General features: G+C 41.0%; 1 protein-coding gene across 8 annotated transcripts in view; it reads left to right on the forward strand.

Annotated features, from left to right (window-relative positions):
* The window catches only part of KALRN (kalirin RhoGEF kinase), a 528,324-nt gene that overhangs the window by 323,340 nt on the left and 191,917 nt on the right, over positions 1-13,067 (forward strand). For all 8 annotated transcript variants that reach the window (XR_008733430.1, XR_008733429.1, XM_055717657.1 and 5 more), the window contains exon 13: positions 5,009-5,183. Coding sequence is in view for 6 of the 8 variants with exons in the window: in XM_055717657.1 (XP_055573632.1) it covers positions 5,009-5,183 (175 nt within the window). In the remaining 2 variants the exon portion in view is untranslated. The remainder of the gene's footprint in view (positions 1-5,008; positions 5,184-13,067) is intronic.

The following is a 13,067-nucleotide window of genomic DNA, read 5'->3' on the forward strand; positions in this document are numbered from 1 at the left end:
CTGATGCCGTTGGTTCTCACATGAGAAGTGCAGAAAGCCATGAACCACAATAGGAAAGGGTAATGTGCTCTAGAGTAGAGTAGGTAACGAAGGGTGTTGGTAAAGCTCTGCCCTGAAGAACCTTCCTCAAGTCCTGAGTCTTCTACTACAGCTGTGTGTTGAGCTTTCCTCTGTACTTTTTCCTATAATCCCAGGATACAAATCTTCTCCATTCGCTCAGGGGAGGGGCGGGGGCAGGGGGGAAGATATATATTTGAAAAGGCTTCTAAGTTTTGACTGTCATTCAGCCCTAGGCAGCCCCACAGGAGAGCCTGTGTAACTTCCTAGCCTTACTGTATGTGGCTTACCTGTATCACAGGTGAGAGCAAGGGACCCAAGCTGTGGTATTGCTTGCCAAGATCAGAGTTGGAAAGGAAGGATCAGAAGTAGACATATCTAGGCTCCGTCCATCCATTAATCTTTGCTGATGAGATAAGTAGGAAGGAAACATGCTGTGTTTGGTAAGTGAGCTGCCAGAAGGAGGGGGTTTTAGATAAGAACGTACGTATGGCCAGCCATAACAGGTCAGTCAAAAGTCTGCACAGTTACTTCTCTTTATGCAAAGAAACTTTTTTGAAAAGTTTAAGGCATTTCTAGGAGATCTCAAAAATGACAGTGAAATTCTGGACTAAATATTGGTTTTGTTGTTCATGCCACTTACTGGCATAATATCATTTCAGCATAAACACCCATGGAGAAAAGCCTGAAAGGGACCATGTATAAACCCATCAGGCAGAGCATGGGGTGGTTTGTGGGGTTGCCGAAGATGTTTGTATTGAAGGAGTCCTGGTGCTGGCTGTGGGATTGACCTAGAGGCTTTTTGCCTGCACCTGAGTCAGTACAAAAGTGGTATGTGGAGCTGGAGAGTGGCCAGGTCAATATTTGGAGCTGAGAAGTCAGTGGAGCATCATTATGAATAGCAGTTACTGCAGAAAGGCTGGTTTAGTGGCTGCAAGGTCATGCAGGGGAAGAGGTAAACTGGGAGATGGCATGTGGGACTTCTTTTTTTTTTTAATGTAAACTTAGTCAATTCTTAGTTTCTCTCTTTGAAAAGTAAGGGTGACCTCAGGTTTGAGACTTCTTGCCTTAAATATCTGTGAAATGCCAAGACAGGTTTTGTGGCAGCTGTATTTAGCAAAGAAATGTTTTGGGGGTCTGGCTTTTATCCTGGGCAGTGAGCAAGGTGGAACATGGTGAATGTATTTGTGCAAAGTGATCCCCTGCTTCTGGTAAAGCCAAGACCAAACACAGAGGGAACAGCTGTCTGGAGGACAGAAGCCCTGAATGCACCCAAAGATTTGCAGAGCTGAACTGACAAGACAATCTCTGATTCAAGTGTTGGTTTTGAGCACTCCAACTAACTGCAAAGCCTGTAACGTGATCCTGGACACTTTCAAAAAGAAAAACATGAAACACCTCTGTGTCTGCCTGCTCTAACAACTTTTGTGGCTGCTGGGGAAAGTGAAGAACACAGAGAAAAAGGAAAGGAGGAAAAATTAGAATTGCTACAATATTTCCTTAACATGGCATTGCATTTCACAGTGTGGATCACCTTGTACCTGCTATGAAGAATAGCCGAAGTCTGCAAACGCTACAGTTAAAAGAATGAAATACACTGCTCTTATCAAGCATGTCATAGCACAGGTTAAAGCCAATAAAATTAGTGGGGCTTTGAAAAATTTTACATTTCTTGTCCTTATCTCTGAAAGAACAGATAATGGTTTAGAGAAGATCATTTGTGTAATAGCATTCTGGTTTCCTCCAGATAGCTTAGGAAAAACTCAGCTGCCTGAACTAGTTAAATACAATGCCTGAGACTGCTCTTCCCTGGTCTTCGGGGCCTTCAGTGACTCTGCATCAGGAGACCATACCAGTCAGGAATGAAACAGGTCTGGCTAGCAGCACTGCGTATGTCATGTTTAGCACTGGAAATGCTTTTTTCACTTTTCCTTATCAGTCTTTTACTGAGGTGATCATTGTTCTCAGCAGTCAACATGAAGCAAATCTTTTGAACTGTATCTCTAGCAGTGCTGCTGGGGGGCAATATTTCTGCACATTTGTGAGAAGCAAAACAACAACTTGCTCCAGTGAGATGTGAAAGAACAGGAATGTTAGGGGCAATAAAAGGACAGTGAAGAGTTATGTATCTTGCCTTCTTTACAGTTAGTTCAGCATATGAGCTTTTGATAATGGTGATGTGTCACTAAGCCCTCTCCCAGTTAAAGCACTGAAAGTGGTTTCAAAAGCACAGCATTCATTCTGAACAAACTCAACAGCAATGCACTAAGCCCAATTTTATGTTCCCCAAAGTTTATTTTGTATTTTTTTTCAATAATTCCCTGCATTTTATAACTCTAATCCATAACCTTTCAGAGACTATTACGGATCTTGTATAAATTCTTTCCCATAATTTCACATCACCAAACAGAACAACAAATCTTGTAGAAGCATCCATTCTCTGAGATTTTTTTTCCTGGAAGGAGATCTTTCTCAAACCAGACTATATAGGGATTGTCGAGGCCTTATCTGAGGAGACACTGAAAAAATATCAGATTCTTACACTAAATTTTTTTTGTTGCATCAGCCACTGAAATGCAAGTGTAGCTTCATTTGAAGAGTGAAAAATTTAATGAAAAATAATTTCTAAAACCAAGTGTGTCTTTAGATCCCATGAGAGATTATTCAACACCAGTCTTGAATAATTCATTGAGTCATTTAGGTAAGATATGAATAGTAATAATCCTGCATTTAAATGAAGACATATTTCATGTGCTTTTATGGAAGACAGGTGCTGACTGAAGGAAACGGAACTTGATTGAATGTGGCCTTAGATTAAGCTGTAGTTTCAAAATCTCACCTTGTTATCTTCATTCACCCTTCCTCTGTACAGCTCTAATGTGGAGTCAGAAAGAGACTTTATGGTCACCAAGAAGGTGAAAACACAAGACTGAGTGAGTGGGACAGAAATCATATCACCTGGAAAGAGTAATATTAGTGTAATATTCCCTTACAAGCAAGAGAAGTCGGTAGTACTTGCTTCAGAGTAATGCTGGACCATCTGAGGTTCAGCGTCTCAAACATAAAGTATTTGAGAAAAAAGGTGAAACACATCCAAAGAGCAAACTACTATGCAGTTAATAGTATTCTGTATTTTCAATTTTATTCTTAGGCTTCAGATGGTGAGGCAAATGCTTGCTCTGTTGCTTCAAGACACATAATGAAAACACAATAACCTGTGTTTTGTTGCCTTAGAACCACAAAGGTATGGTTTAAACTTAGCTAAAATGACTCTGTGTGTCAGTTTAAGGCATCTGCAAGAGGTTATACTTTTTTTGCTCTCAAATATGCTTACTGTCAGTGTTTAACATTTAAATTGACTGTACATTGTTTTGATCTGACTCTATGTGATGATAATTTGCAAAGAGCAAAGCACAAGCATTTCAGTCAAGTTCTGTGTAAAACTACAAATGCTTTGCTAGATATTTATGGAGGGGTAATTCAACCGAGGAAAGGTAAATAAAAACCTAGACATCTGGAACACACTAGCACTCTTCCACAGTGAGGAGACTCCGTGGGCATCTCTGCTCAGCAGCCCAGGTTAGCTGGCCAGAAGAATGGCTCCCAGCTGCATTTGGTCCCTGTGGGACGATGCAGTGACCTGGCAGCATTACCTGACATTTCACATGTCTTCCAATATCAGCCAGTTCGCTGCACACGTGGGAGTTTGTTGGTGCACCAGTAGTCCGGTATGTGTTGCTGGATTTGTAATTGTCTCCTCCCACTTTCTCCAAGGCAGAACCGGAGGCTGATAGGAAATATTGGTGGTAAGACCTGCTGGTTTACCCACTTCATCCTGTTATCCCACCAGTGCCCAGGTCTTCCAACAGTGTATTTGATAGGGTTTTCAGTTGGCTTGGTTTAAGTATGCCAAATAATGCAGCTGCTATCAAGCCTTTGAGCAGGGTGGATGGATGGATATCACTGCATCTAAAACTTGTTTTAGCCGAAGTACGAAAGGTGAGATTAAGTTATGGCTTCAGAGCTTCCTGTCTGGTTCTTGTTAAAGCTGGGGGACCTTTTCTGGCACATTCAAGGATAAATTTCAGCTCTTTATGTCTGCAAAGGCTTTTTATCCATAAAAAATTTGCTGAAGATCTAACAGACGGTAGGTGAGCCTATTCATATGTGTCAGAGCAGAAACAGAAGAGATGTTGTCAGAACTGTCCTGTGTCCATGCTAAGACTTTCAGGTGCAGTAAAATTTTCCTTGGTCCTAACCCACCAGTTAAAGGGCTTACTTCCTTCTGTTGCTTGTATATGGAAGGTGTAGATGGAGCAGTATCTGACCTGTCACAGGCATGTCTCATTTCACTTACCCTAGTGAAAAGACAAGTCAGAGCCTGTCTTACAGTGTTTGAAAGATTTTCCTTCGGTGGAGTTTCTTGCACTGTAATCTGCGTCTATTGCTGCACTATGTAATCCAGAGGAAATCAAGGCATCCTTACCCCTTGGTCTAAAATGCTGGTAATTCCAATTCAATTCATCTGTAAGTAAGAAAGCAAATGCACAAAATTAACTTGTAAAGGTCCAGGTGACTAAATAGCATCTCTGGGCTTGACAGGACTGTAGGCTGGAGCAGGTCACTCTGTAGGATTGAAGGAGATTGCCAGCCAGTCTCCTCAAGAGAGCTGTTGAGATTGATGTGTCATTCTTTTCCCCTCCCCCTCCCAAGTGTGTAAGGCCACAGTGTCACGACACAAGAAAGGATGATCCCCTTGTTGAAACTTTGTGCCGAACTCAGGAGCTGCAGGATTTCAGTGAGTAGAAGAGATGAGTGTTGCATACACCTTCCTTCAGCCCTTTGTGCTTGGGTTTGCTTCTCAGCAGCACGCAGAATCACAGATGTGTAGTTCTTGCTCTTTTGCCTGCCTTAAAGCTCAGCTTTAACCATGCTCTCTGCCTTGCTACAGGGACTCCGCCGTTTCCAACAATAAGACTCCACACAATAGCTCCATCAGCCACATTGAATCTGTCCTTCAGCAGCTCGACGAGGCCCAGGTACAGATGGAAGAGCTTTTCCATGAGAGGAAGATTAAGCTAGACATTTTCCTTCAGCTCCGGATTTTTGAACAGTACACCATTGAGGTAAGAGCTGGCTGCATCACCTGAGGAAGGTAGAGCTGTGGGAGAGGGAATATATGTAAACTCTGTTTGGATTCACCTGGAGCTGTTTGATTGTGCTCAGCTGTCCAGTAAGGAAGAGAGAGAGTTACAACCAGGTTTTAAATTTGGCGTAATGAAGCTAAAAATATGCTTGAGGATATGCTGTTAGAATGCATTGAAATAATTTGTGTCTGTTTAACTATGCTGAGAATCTGCCTGCTTTGCAGAGAAGCTGTGTAAGATGCTCCTGTTACAACTCTATTGACACGAGTGACTCAGGGATTTGAAAGTTCTCTCACTTACTCGTGAGGTTTATCTCTTCAGAGACAAATGTAGATGCATACAGACAGACACTTGGCTGGCTTTAAACCATCAAGTGACAAAGCATTATGCATGAAAGGAAAGGATGTTTAAAAGATGAGCTTTTTAAGCATCACAGTAGATTTATTTAAAAAAAAGGGGGGGGGGAAGTTGAAGTGTATTTTTATGCTCTTGTGCAAAAAAGGTCTTTCAGTCTGCTTTGTACTTCTGTTTTGAAGTCAAAAGCACTGGATGGAAAACTCATCAAAACATGAATAATTGAGGTATTCTCGGGCAGAGAAACTTTAAGGAGACTCCATCCAATCTCATTAATTAACTGCTGTAATTCTGTTAGGACATGATGCAAAAAGAATGGCATGTAAATTAACTTGTGCACAACATCGATGACAAACGTGTCAGTACTTATGTCCGTTCTGGGGTGTGTTCCTCCTACTGTATCCCACTGATGCTTGTTCAGTTCATGCAGCACCTTTACGTGTTTTATGATGATATATTCCTGAAGGTATTATTTCTAAATCCGTAGGTAATCTCAAGATGGGTACTGGTAATTAATGGGAGCCTTAGAATGCTGTGTTATACTTTGTGTTTATTTTAAGACTCGCCATGATGAATTATAGAGGAATAAAAGGCTGGAAACAGAGATTTTTAGGTGTCTTGATCTATAATTGGATGCCAGAGATAGAAATCAGCAAGGAGTATCTGAGCTTTCCTGTTGTGACTGCATAGTTAGGTATTGTACTGAAGTCTGTTCTATAGTGCTTGTTGTTTACATAAATTAGAATATTGTCATTTTGCTTACCAGTTATATACAGCCCCCTCGAAATTGAGAGACAGTACTCTTTGTGAATATGTGTGTATAAGGATAAACTTATGTATTACATGTCAGATAACATACTTTGCCTTAAGAATGCTGCACTCATAATTCAGGAGCCTGCAGTAACTGCAGCATCTCCTATGTTTAAATAGAAGATATTTTGATACAACGGTGTGGCAGATATTGAACGATTGAGACTTCTACTCTAAACATATAAATGGAGTGTGAATGCATATATTTGTACATACATATAAATAGCATCTTTTAAATAGTTTTCAAAATTTTAAAAAAATAATACAAAAATAAAATAAATAAATTAAAAAAAAGGAAAACCAGTATTGTATGTGCTTCTGGAACACCCAAACATGTCAGTAGGCAGTATACGGTGAACCCATGTGAGTTGCTCATTAAGTTCTCAGCCTATTTTACTGCAAATTCCAGGAATGGACCTAGAATTAGGCTCATTTAAGTAAAGATTAAAAAAAAAATATGAAAACCACCAACAAAACAAAACAAAAACCAACACTGTTTTCAAATTCTTTTTCTTTGTACATAGTCTTCCAATTAAAGATCTCAAAGGCCTTTACTGCCATGGATTACTTCACTGATGGGGCAACCGAGGCATCAGGATGTGATTTACCCTAGTCCCCTCTGTATGTGATGCCAGAGAGGGGAATATTACGTGGATCCTTCGGTTTTGCTTCCGCACAAATCCTACTTCTGTGTATTCATGCACACATTTGGAGTGGCTGTGATACATTAAGATATTTAAAATTGGAAATGTGCTTCAGAGTCTTCTAAAATCAGATTAGCTAGAAAGGATTTTAAAGAAAACCACCACTTAGTTTGTCACTGTAGATTTGCTACTTTTTATAATAAGAACATCTGAATTCCCTCTGTAAGATTAATATTACAAGGAAATCTGAGAAAATATTTCATAGGGAGTCTATGGGTAGCTTTTTTTTATTTAGAAAGTTCCCTCTTTCTGAAAAATATTTTTAATTTTAGAATAATTATGGCATTTAATTTATAACTGAACACACAGTGAAAAATATATCCAGGTCAATATCTTAAATGTTGTAAGTACATTTGGTGCTTAAACAAGAAAAACAGTTTGATGGATAATAAAAAGAAAGGCAATTTGAAATAAAATATTAAATGACACATGTATGCTATGCATTTCAAACAACAGCTGAATTGGCTCAAATTGACACAATAATGATCCTTAGAAAGTAGATTGCAGTCAGTTGCCTCAGCCATATAATAAAGATGCCAAGTCAGTAGGAAACTATTATCAAAATTAACAAAATTATCTCATGCCATTGTTGAGATGCAAAAAGATTTTTTTCATCACCATAATTAAAAAGAATGTAGTATTTCTGATGGTTGATTATTCCAAGCTTTTAAGGGAAAAAGATGACAAAATTTAAAGCAGGAAATTAAGCATTTTATCTACTAAAGACAAGTAGCTTGAGCTATGACTGGAAGTATATTAGGTTTTAATTTCCCATAATAGCCTAGATCCTGCATAGATTAAGAATAGGGAAATGATGTGTACCAGTATGATTGTCAAATGAATTTCTCCTTTTCTAGCCTTAGATAAGCTCCCTTCCATCTGTTCAAGAGCAGTGCCATACTGAACACATCCCTAACGAAACCCCTCTACCTGCTGCAGCCATGTTAATCTCTCTCCTTCCTGTGCTCACACAAACCCTCTGCAAAAAGTGGGCCCTCCACCTCTCAGACTTTTAACATCTTTGTCCTCTTTTTTGCTTCTGTCTTGTCAAGCTTTGAGTTTCCCATTTTTCTTCCTTGGGTCTGTGTTCTCACCCTTAGTTCTTGTGTTCTTGTGCTCCAGGGGATCCCTTATGATGAGGACGCTTCCCTGGGAACTCTGGTGAAAGAAAAAACTTCCATCTTTCTAGTGGAAGCCAGAGGGATGCAGCTGTGGGAGCCCATCTACTTCCAACAGCTTTAGGGAAGGCTGTGCATTAGATCTTCGTCTCAGAGAATAGTTACATCTCACGTTGTGTCTTTCCATCCAGTTTTGGTACCAAATATTTTTGATTCTGTAATTTTCCTTACTGCCCCCTCTCTCTTTTTTTCTGATTAATAAGGCAAACTGAAAGTAGTAGGCATTTTTCAAACTCACAAATGGAAGTTGAGTGATTGGCCTTTATTTTATTTAGAAAGTGTCTGACTGTCATTTGTTCTTTGGAAACTTTCCTACTTGTACTGTTCTCCCCAGACACTGAAGTCCATGCCATAGATCACACAACCCTTTCCTTTGGCATTCCCTCCTAAACTTGCACTGTGCCCATCTGCTTTGTAGCCCTCCCAGTTTTCGAGATTTTCTATAATCTCTGCTTGACAGAGGTTGGAGTCCAGACAAAACTTCAGAATTAATGATTACTGCACAAGCAACACTTACTTCCATCTATTTAAGGCATAATTGGACCTTTTCTTGTACTTCAGTGAAATCTGCCAACTCTTGTTACATTTTGTCTTCAGGAAAAGTATTTTATGTAAAGGGAAGCCACCTGCCTATTTCTTTTGCAGGGCAGACCAGCTGTGTTCATTTAGGACTTCTAAGGACTGCTAAACCGCATAGGCAGCTTTTGTGTTGCGCTTGAGTCAAGGCAGGTTTAGTAGATACGAATTTGGATACAAACCCACAGGCACATAGCATGTGCTGCCTGTTCTTTCTTGCCTTAATCTCATTATATTGACTGATATTTACACTCTGGGTTCTTGGGGTAAATTATGAAATCCAAACTATGACAGCACCTGGAAACAGACATAACAGAAACATGAGAGAGCCTAGCTCTCCCTAGGGGAGGCTGTTCTGCCTTAGGTTTCAAAATCGTAAAATGACAACCCATTCTTTATTTAGGAAGCGTGTCTAACTTTGATGCCTGATATGTTTTATTCCTTTACCAAGTCATTGCGCATTTCAAGACAAGATGGGATCATTAGGATTATATGGTTGGTCTTTCTATATGATACAGGCTTCAATTGAGTTTGTGCAGCCAACCAAGTAACTCGGGAGATTTCATGCAATGTGAGTGTGGTAGCTGATCCACTATGAGGGAATAGGGTGTAAGACTCAAGGGACGATAGCTGGCAGACATGAGCAGCAGTGCTGGCACCACACTGAGCACATTACACATATGAAGCAAAGTCTTATTCCAGAATTATATCATCAGTAAAATCTGTCAAGTATACTTTGTCCCTTGCTTCAGAAATAGTAATTTAAAGGCTTATTAACTGCTGTTTGAGTGAATGCTAATATACAGTAAAATGCTGAGAAAATGCTTAAGAAACAAATGGTAAAATGCACTGAATTGCAACCCCTAACAAAATCACTGCCATCCAGAGTCTTTCTGTGTATTTTTTTTTTTAATGTCTTTGTAGAGAGATGATCAAATTCACCTGTAGGCCTCTATAAAGCTCTGTGACTGAGAACAGGAATGACCTTAGCCCATACCTGTCTGGCAACAGTTGCTGGTTACCTCCAAAGACACATACATCTCCCATTCCCAGAACTGCCCAGCTCCTTCCCTTCTGTGTGTTTTGTTTCCTGCAATGCACATGGATCTGTGCAACACTAGACAGAGCCTATGCACTGTAGTCTCTAGAGCAACGTGGTTCCTAGGCCAAGACATAGTCCTGGAAAGGATTATGAGTGTTCCCACTGCACAAGATAAGTTTGATCTTGTATGCTATTTGTTGTCTTTCAAAAAGCCCCATGAACACTAAAATCTTCACCTGCCGGGTATGTTTTTCCACCATTCAGTCTCTTTGGCTCCATTTCACCTGCTAATTAGATTTTTCAGCCTTGATTTCACTTGCTGGCTCTTCTGGCTGTTCACGCCCATCCCTGAGCATGAGTTTAGAAGGGAACAGGAGCCAGCTTTCACAGTAGTTTACTTCACTGTTATATACAACTCACTTGAGTTTCCCATTCCAGGTTTATAACAGGTTTATAATTTCAAGTGAATTAGCTGCCTTCATGAAGGTACAAGATGTTTAACAACCCCTCACTCACTGGCTTATAGCTGACACTCAGATGTGAGCTTCTTTATTAGAAGTAAGAGTTGCAGAGATCTGGAGATACATTTGAAAGAAAGAGAATGGTGAGAGAAATTTCAGTTTCTTCTGTTCATAAGCTGGAATCCTATAATGCCTCATGCTTACTGAGCTTTTGTTTTTCTTTCCTATATATACCTAGTTTTCAAACTGCTCATCACTTCATTTCAAGAAAGGCAAGCACTTAGCTGCCGTGGGCACCCTGTCTTTTGGAGCTGAATTCCATTGTTTCTCTTGATATTTTGGGGATTCAGGAGCCAAAAGCACTGGAGCAGAATCATCACTGTGACAGCCTTTTCACGCTTCAGTGGCCCAGGTCCCCACTAAGCCAGCATGGCATCTTTCTCTGTTGTCAAAAAAATGAGTGACAGTATTGTCATACTGCATGGCATCAGCTCAAACAGAGGCCTGAGAAGGAACAGCAAACTTTCTGCCTATGTGATCTGTAGAAGTGACAGTGTCATTCACCCTTTCCTACCTACATCTCTTTTACCAAATACCTTCAGTATTAGTCTGCTCATAAATCCACTTACACTGTCGCACCCAGGCTTCTGCTCTTCCAGCCTGCTCTGAATGCTGAAGCAGAGCCAAGTTGCCCCCGCCATCCCTGGTGCCCAATCTCTAGTATGTGCCTTAGAGATCTGGTCCCCCCTACTCCATTATAACCCCTTCTTTTCTGCACTCACAGATACTCCCTCAGCATCCAGGAGTCAGAATTGCCTTTTTTTATTCCTTTCTGGATTATATCTAACCTCTCTTCTCATCCATCCCGACTCTCTGTTCATCCCAGCTGTATGGCTGTCACTTTTTCTTCTTTTGAAATGAGGTAGATATTCCCTTTTCTTGATTCTGCGCTCTGTACAGATCTGCCCTGTGCCTGTGTGACTCTTCTTCCTGTCCTGCCTCATCCTCATGCTGTACCCACTCTTCTCACCTTTGTTCTTCCTCCTACTTGCACCATCATTTCTCTTGCAACCTGCCTCCTACATTTGCTTGTTCTTCCCAAACATCTTTACTCTTTTTCAGATTGCTCTTGCAAACCCACTCTCTTTGTGTTGATAGCTTCTGCTCCCAGGATAGAACTTTCTTTCCCTCCTCCTCATATGCCCTTCCTCAGCCCATACATACTTCAAAATATCAGCTCCTATGTGATTCATTTGCCATATAACATTTATTTTCTTTCGCTTGATTCCTCATTTCCCCTCTCCACCTCATTCAATTGGCAAACAAGATTTCCTGGGTGGCATTAAACAAGATGACTTTAGGTGTCAAACACTGAATTAAGGCCAAGCAAGCAGCAGTCAAGGCTCAGCAGCAGGAGAATAAACCCCAACAACAACAAAACAAAAAAACCCAACAACAAAACCCAACCCAAACCTTAAGATTTAGATATGAAATTATTGCAGATGCAGATTGCCTGCATGGCAGCTGCTGTAGCTCGGATAGCCTCTTTGGCCTAATTCACCAGCAGGCTGCAATGTAGGCATGAGATTGCTGGACGGCTACTGTTGTTACTACCACTGCTATTACTTTTCACCTGCACATTTCTTCTCTATACCTCTCCTCTTTCTCCAGGATTGGAGATGAACATGTCTCTCTCCCTTCAGTCATGTTATCTGCTGATGTTGCAACATGATAAATACAGGAAGCAGCAAATGCAGTAATATTGCAGCAGTGGGAATTTGGGTATATTAAGTTGCTGCTTTAGGAGGATTCCTGCCCAAGGAGTATGTGGTCTAGACTGTGGTCACTGTGTCTGCATGAAAAACAGACCTGGCTGTCATAGTCTGTATATCTATTACAGCCTTGTGGTAGTAGCACAGAGCTCAGCCCTGTATTTGCTCACGTGCCAAAGTTAACTCTTGCATTGCCTCCGCTGCTCTTATAGCTGGTTGGGTTTACTACCAGCATTAGTTCCCCTCCCGTTATCATGGCAGCAGAAGCATCTGTTTTGGGTGCAGAATGAAGAAATGTGCTTTCCAGGCACACTGTCAATCAGTAGCTCTGTCATGTCTTTCTCATTATTACCCTGGGGTCACTTGACCTTTCTTTAGTAATAGGAAGCTGTTTCTTGGCCACCAACTTTATGTGACCCACAAAGGAAGGAGCATGGCTTCTTCCAAGGAGTCAGCCAGAGTGTTGCTGACAGTGAGGCATGCGTGCAGCTTTCCTTGGAACATTGTGGGCAGCTGGGGATAAGTCTGCTGCTTTTGCTGATGCAGACCTGTGCACTGCCACTGTTGCTGCTCTCATGACCCTTCTGCTTTGGTATGATTTCCCTCTCATGCCACAGAAGAACAGAGCAGAGCTCAGGGCTTCTTTTGCGGCAGGTTCTCTTCACTCGGGGCATGTGAGGGATGCTGAGGTCTATTTAGAATCACAAACACTGGGAAATAAAATGAATAAACATAAGAAGTGCTATCAGTTTTTCCCACAAAAAAAATCTAGGAGATGAACAGAGTAAACTCTAATCAGCTATTCTTCTGGGTCAGAAGGGAATTAAATGAGTTCATAGCCAAGTGAGCCTCATTTATGAGACAATTTCTGATGCAGGCCCAGTGCCATTGGCTCTTACCACAGCTTGGGAGGTAGGGCACTTTTGTCTGATGCAGTCCAAGTTTCACCATAGACATTAATGCCTG

This window comes from Falco cherrug, chromosome 8, assembly GCF_023634085.1.
Source record: "Falco cherrug isolate bFalChe1 chromosome 8, bFalChe1.pri, whole genome shotgun sequence".
In the NCBI taxonomy this organism is placed as follows: Eukaryota; Metazoa; Chordata; class Aves; order Falconiformes; family Falconidae; genus Falco; species Falco cherrug.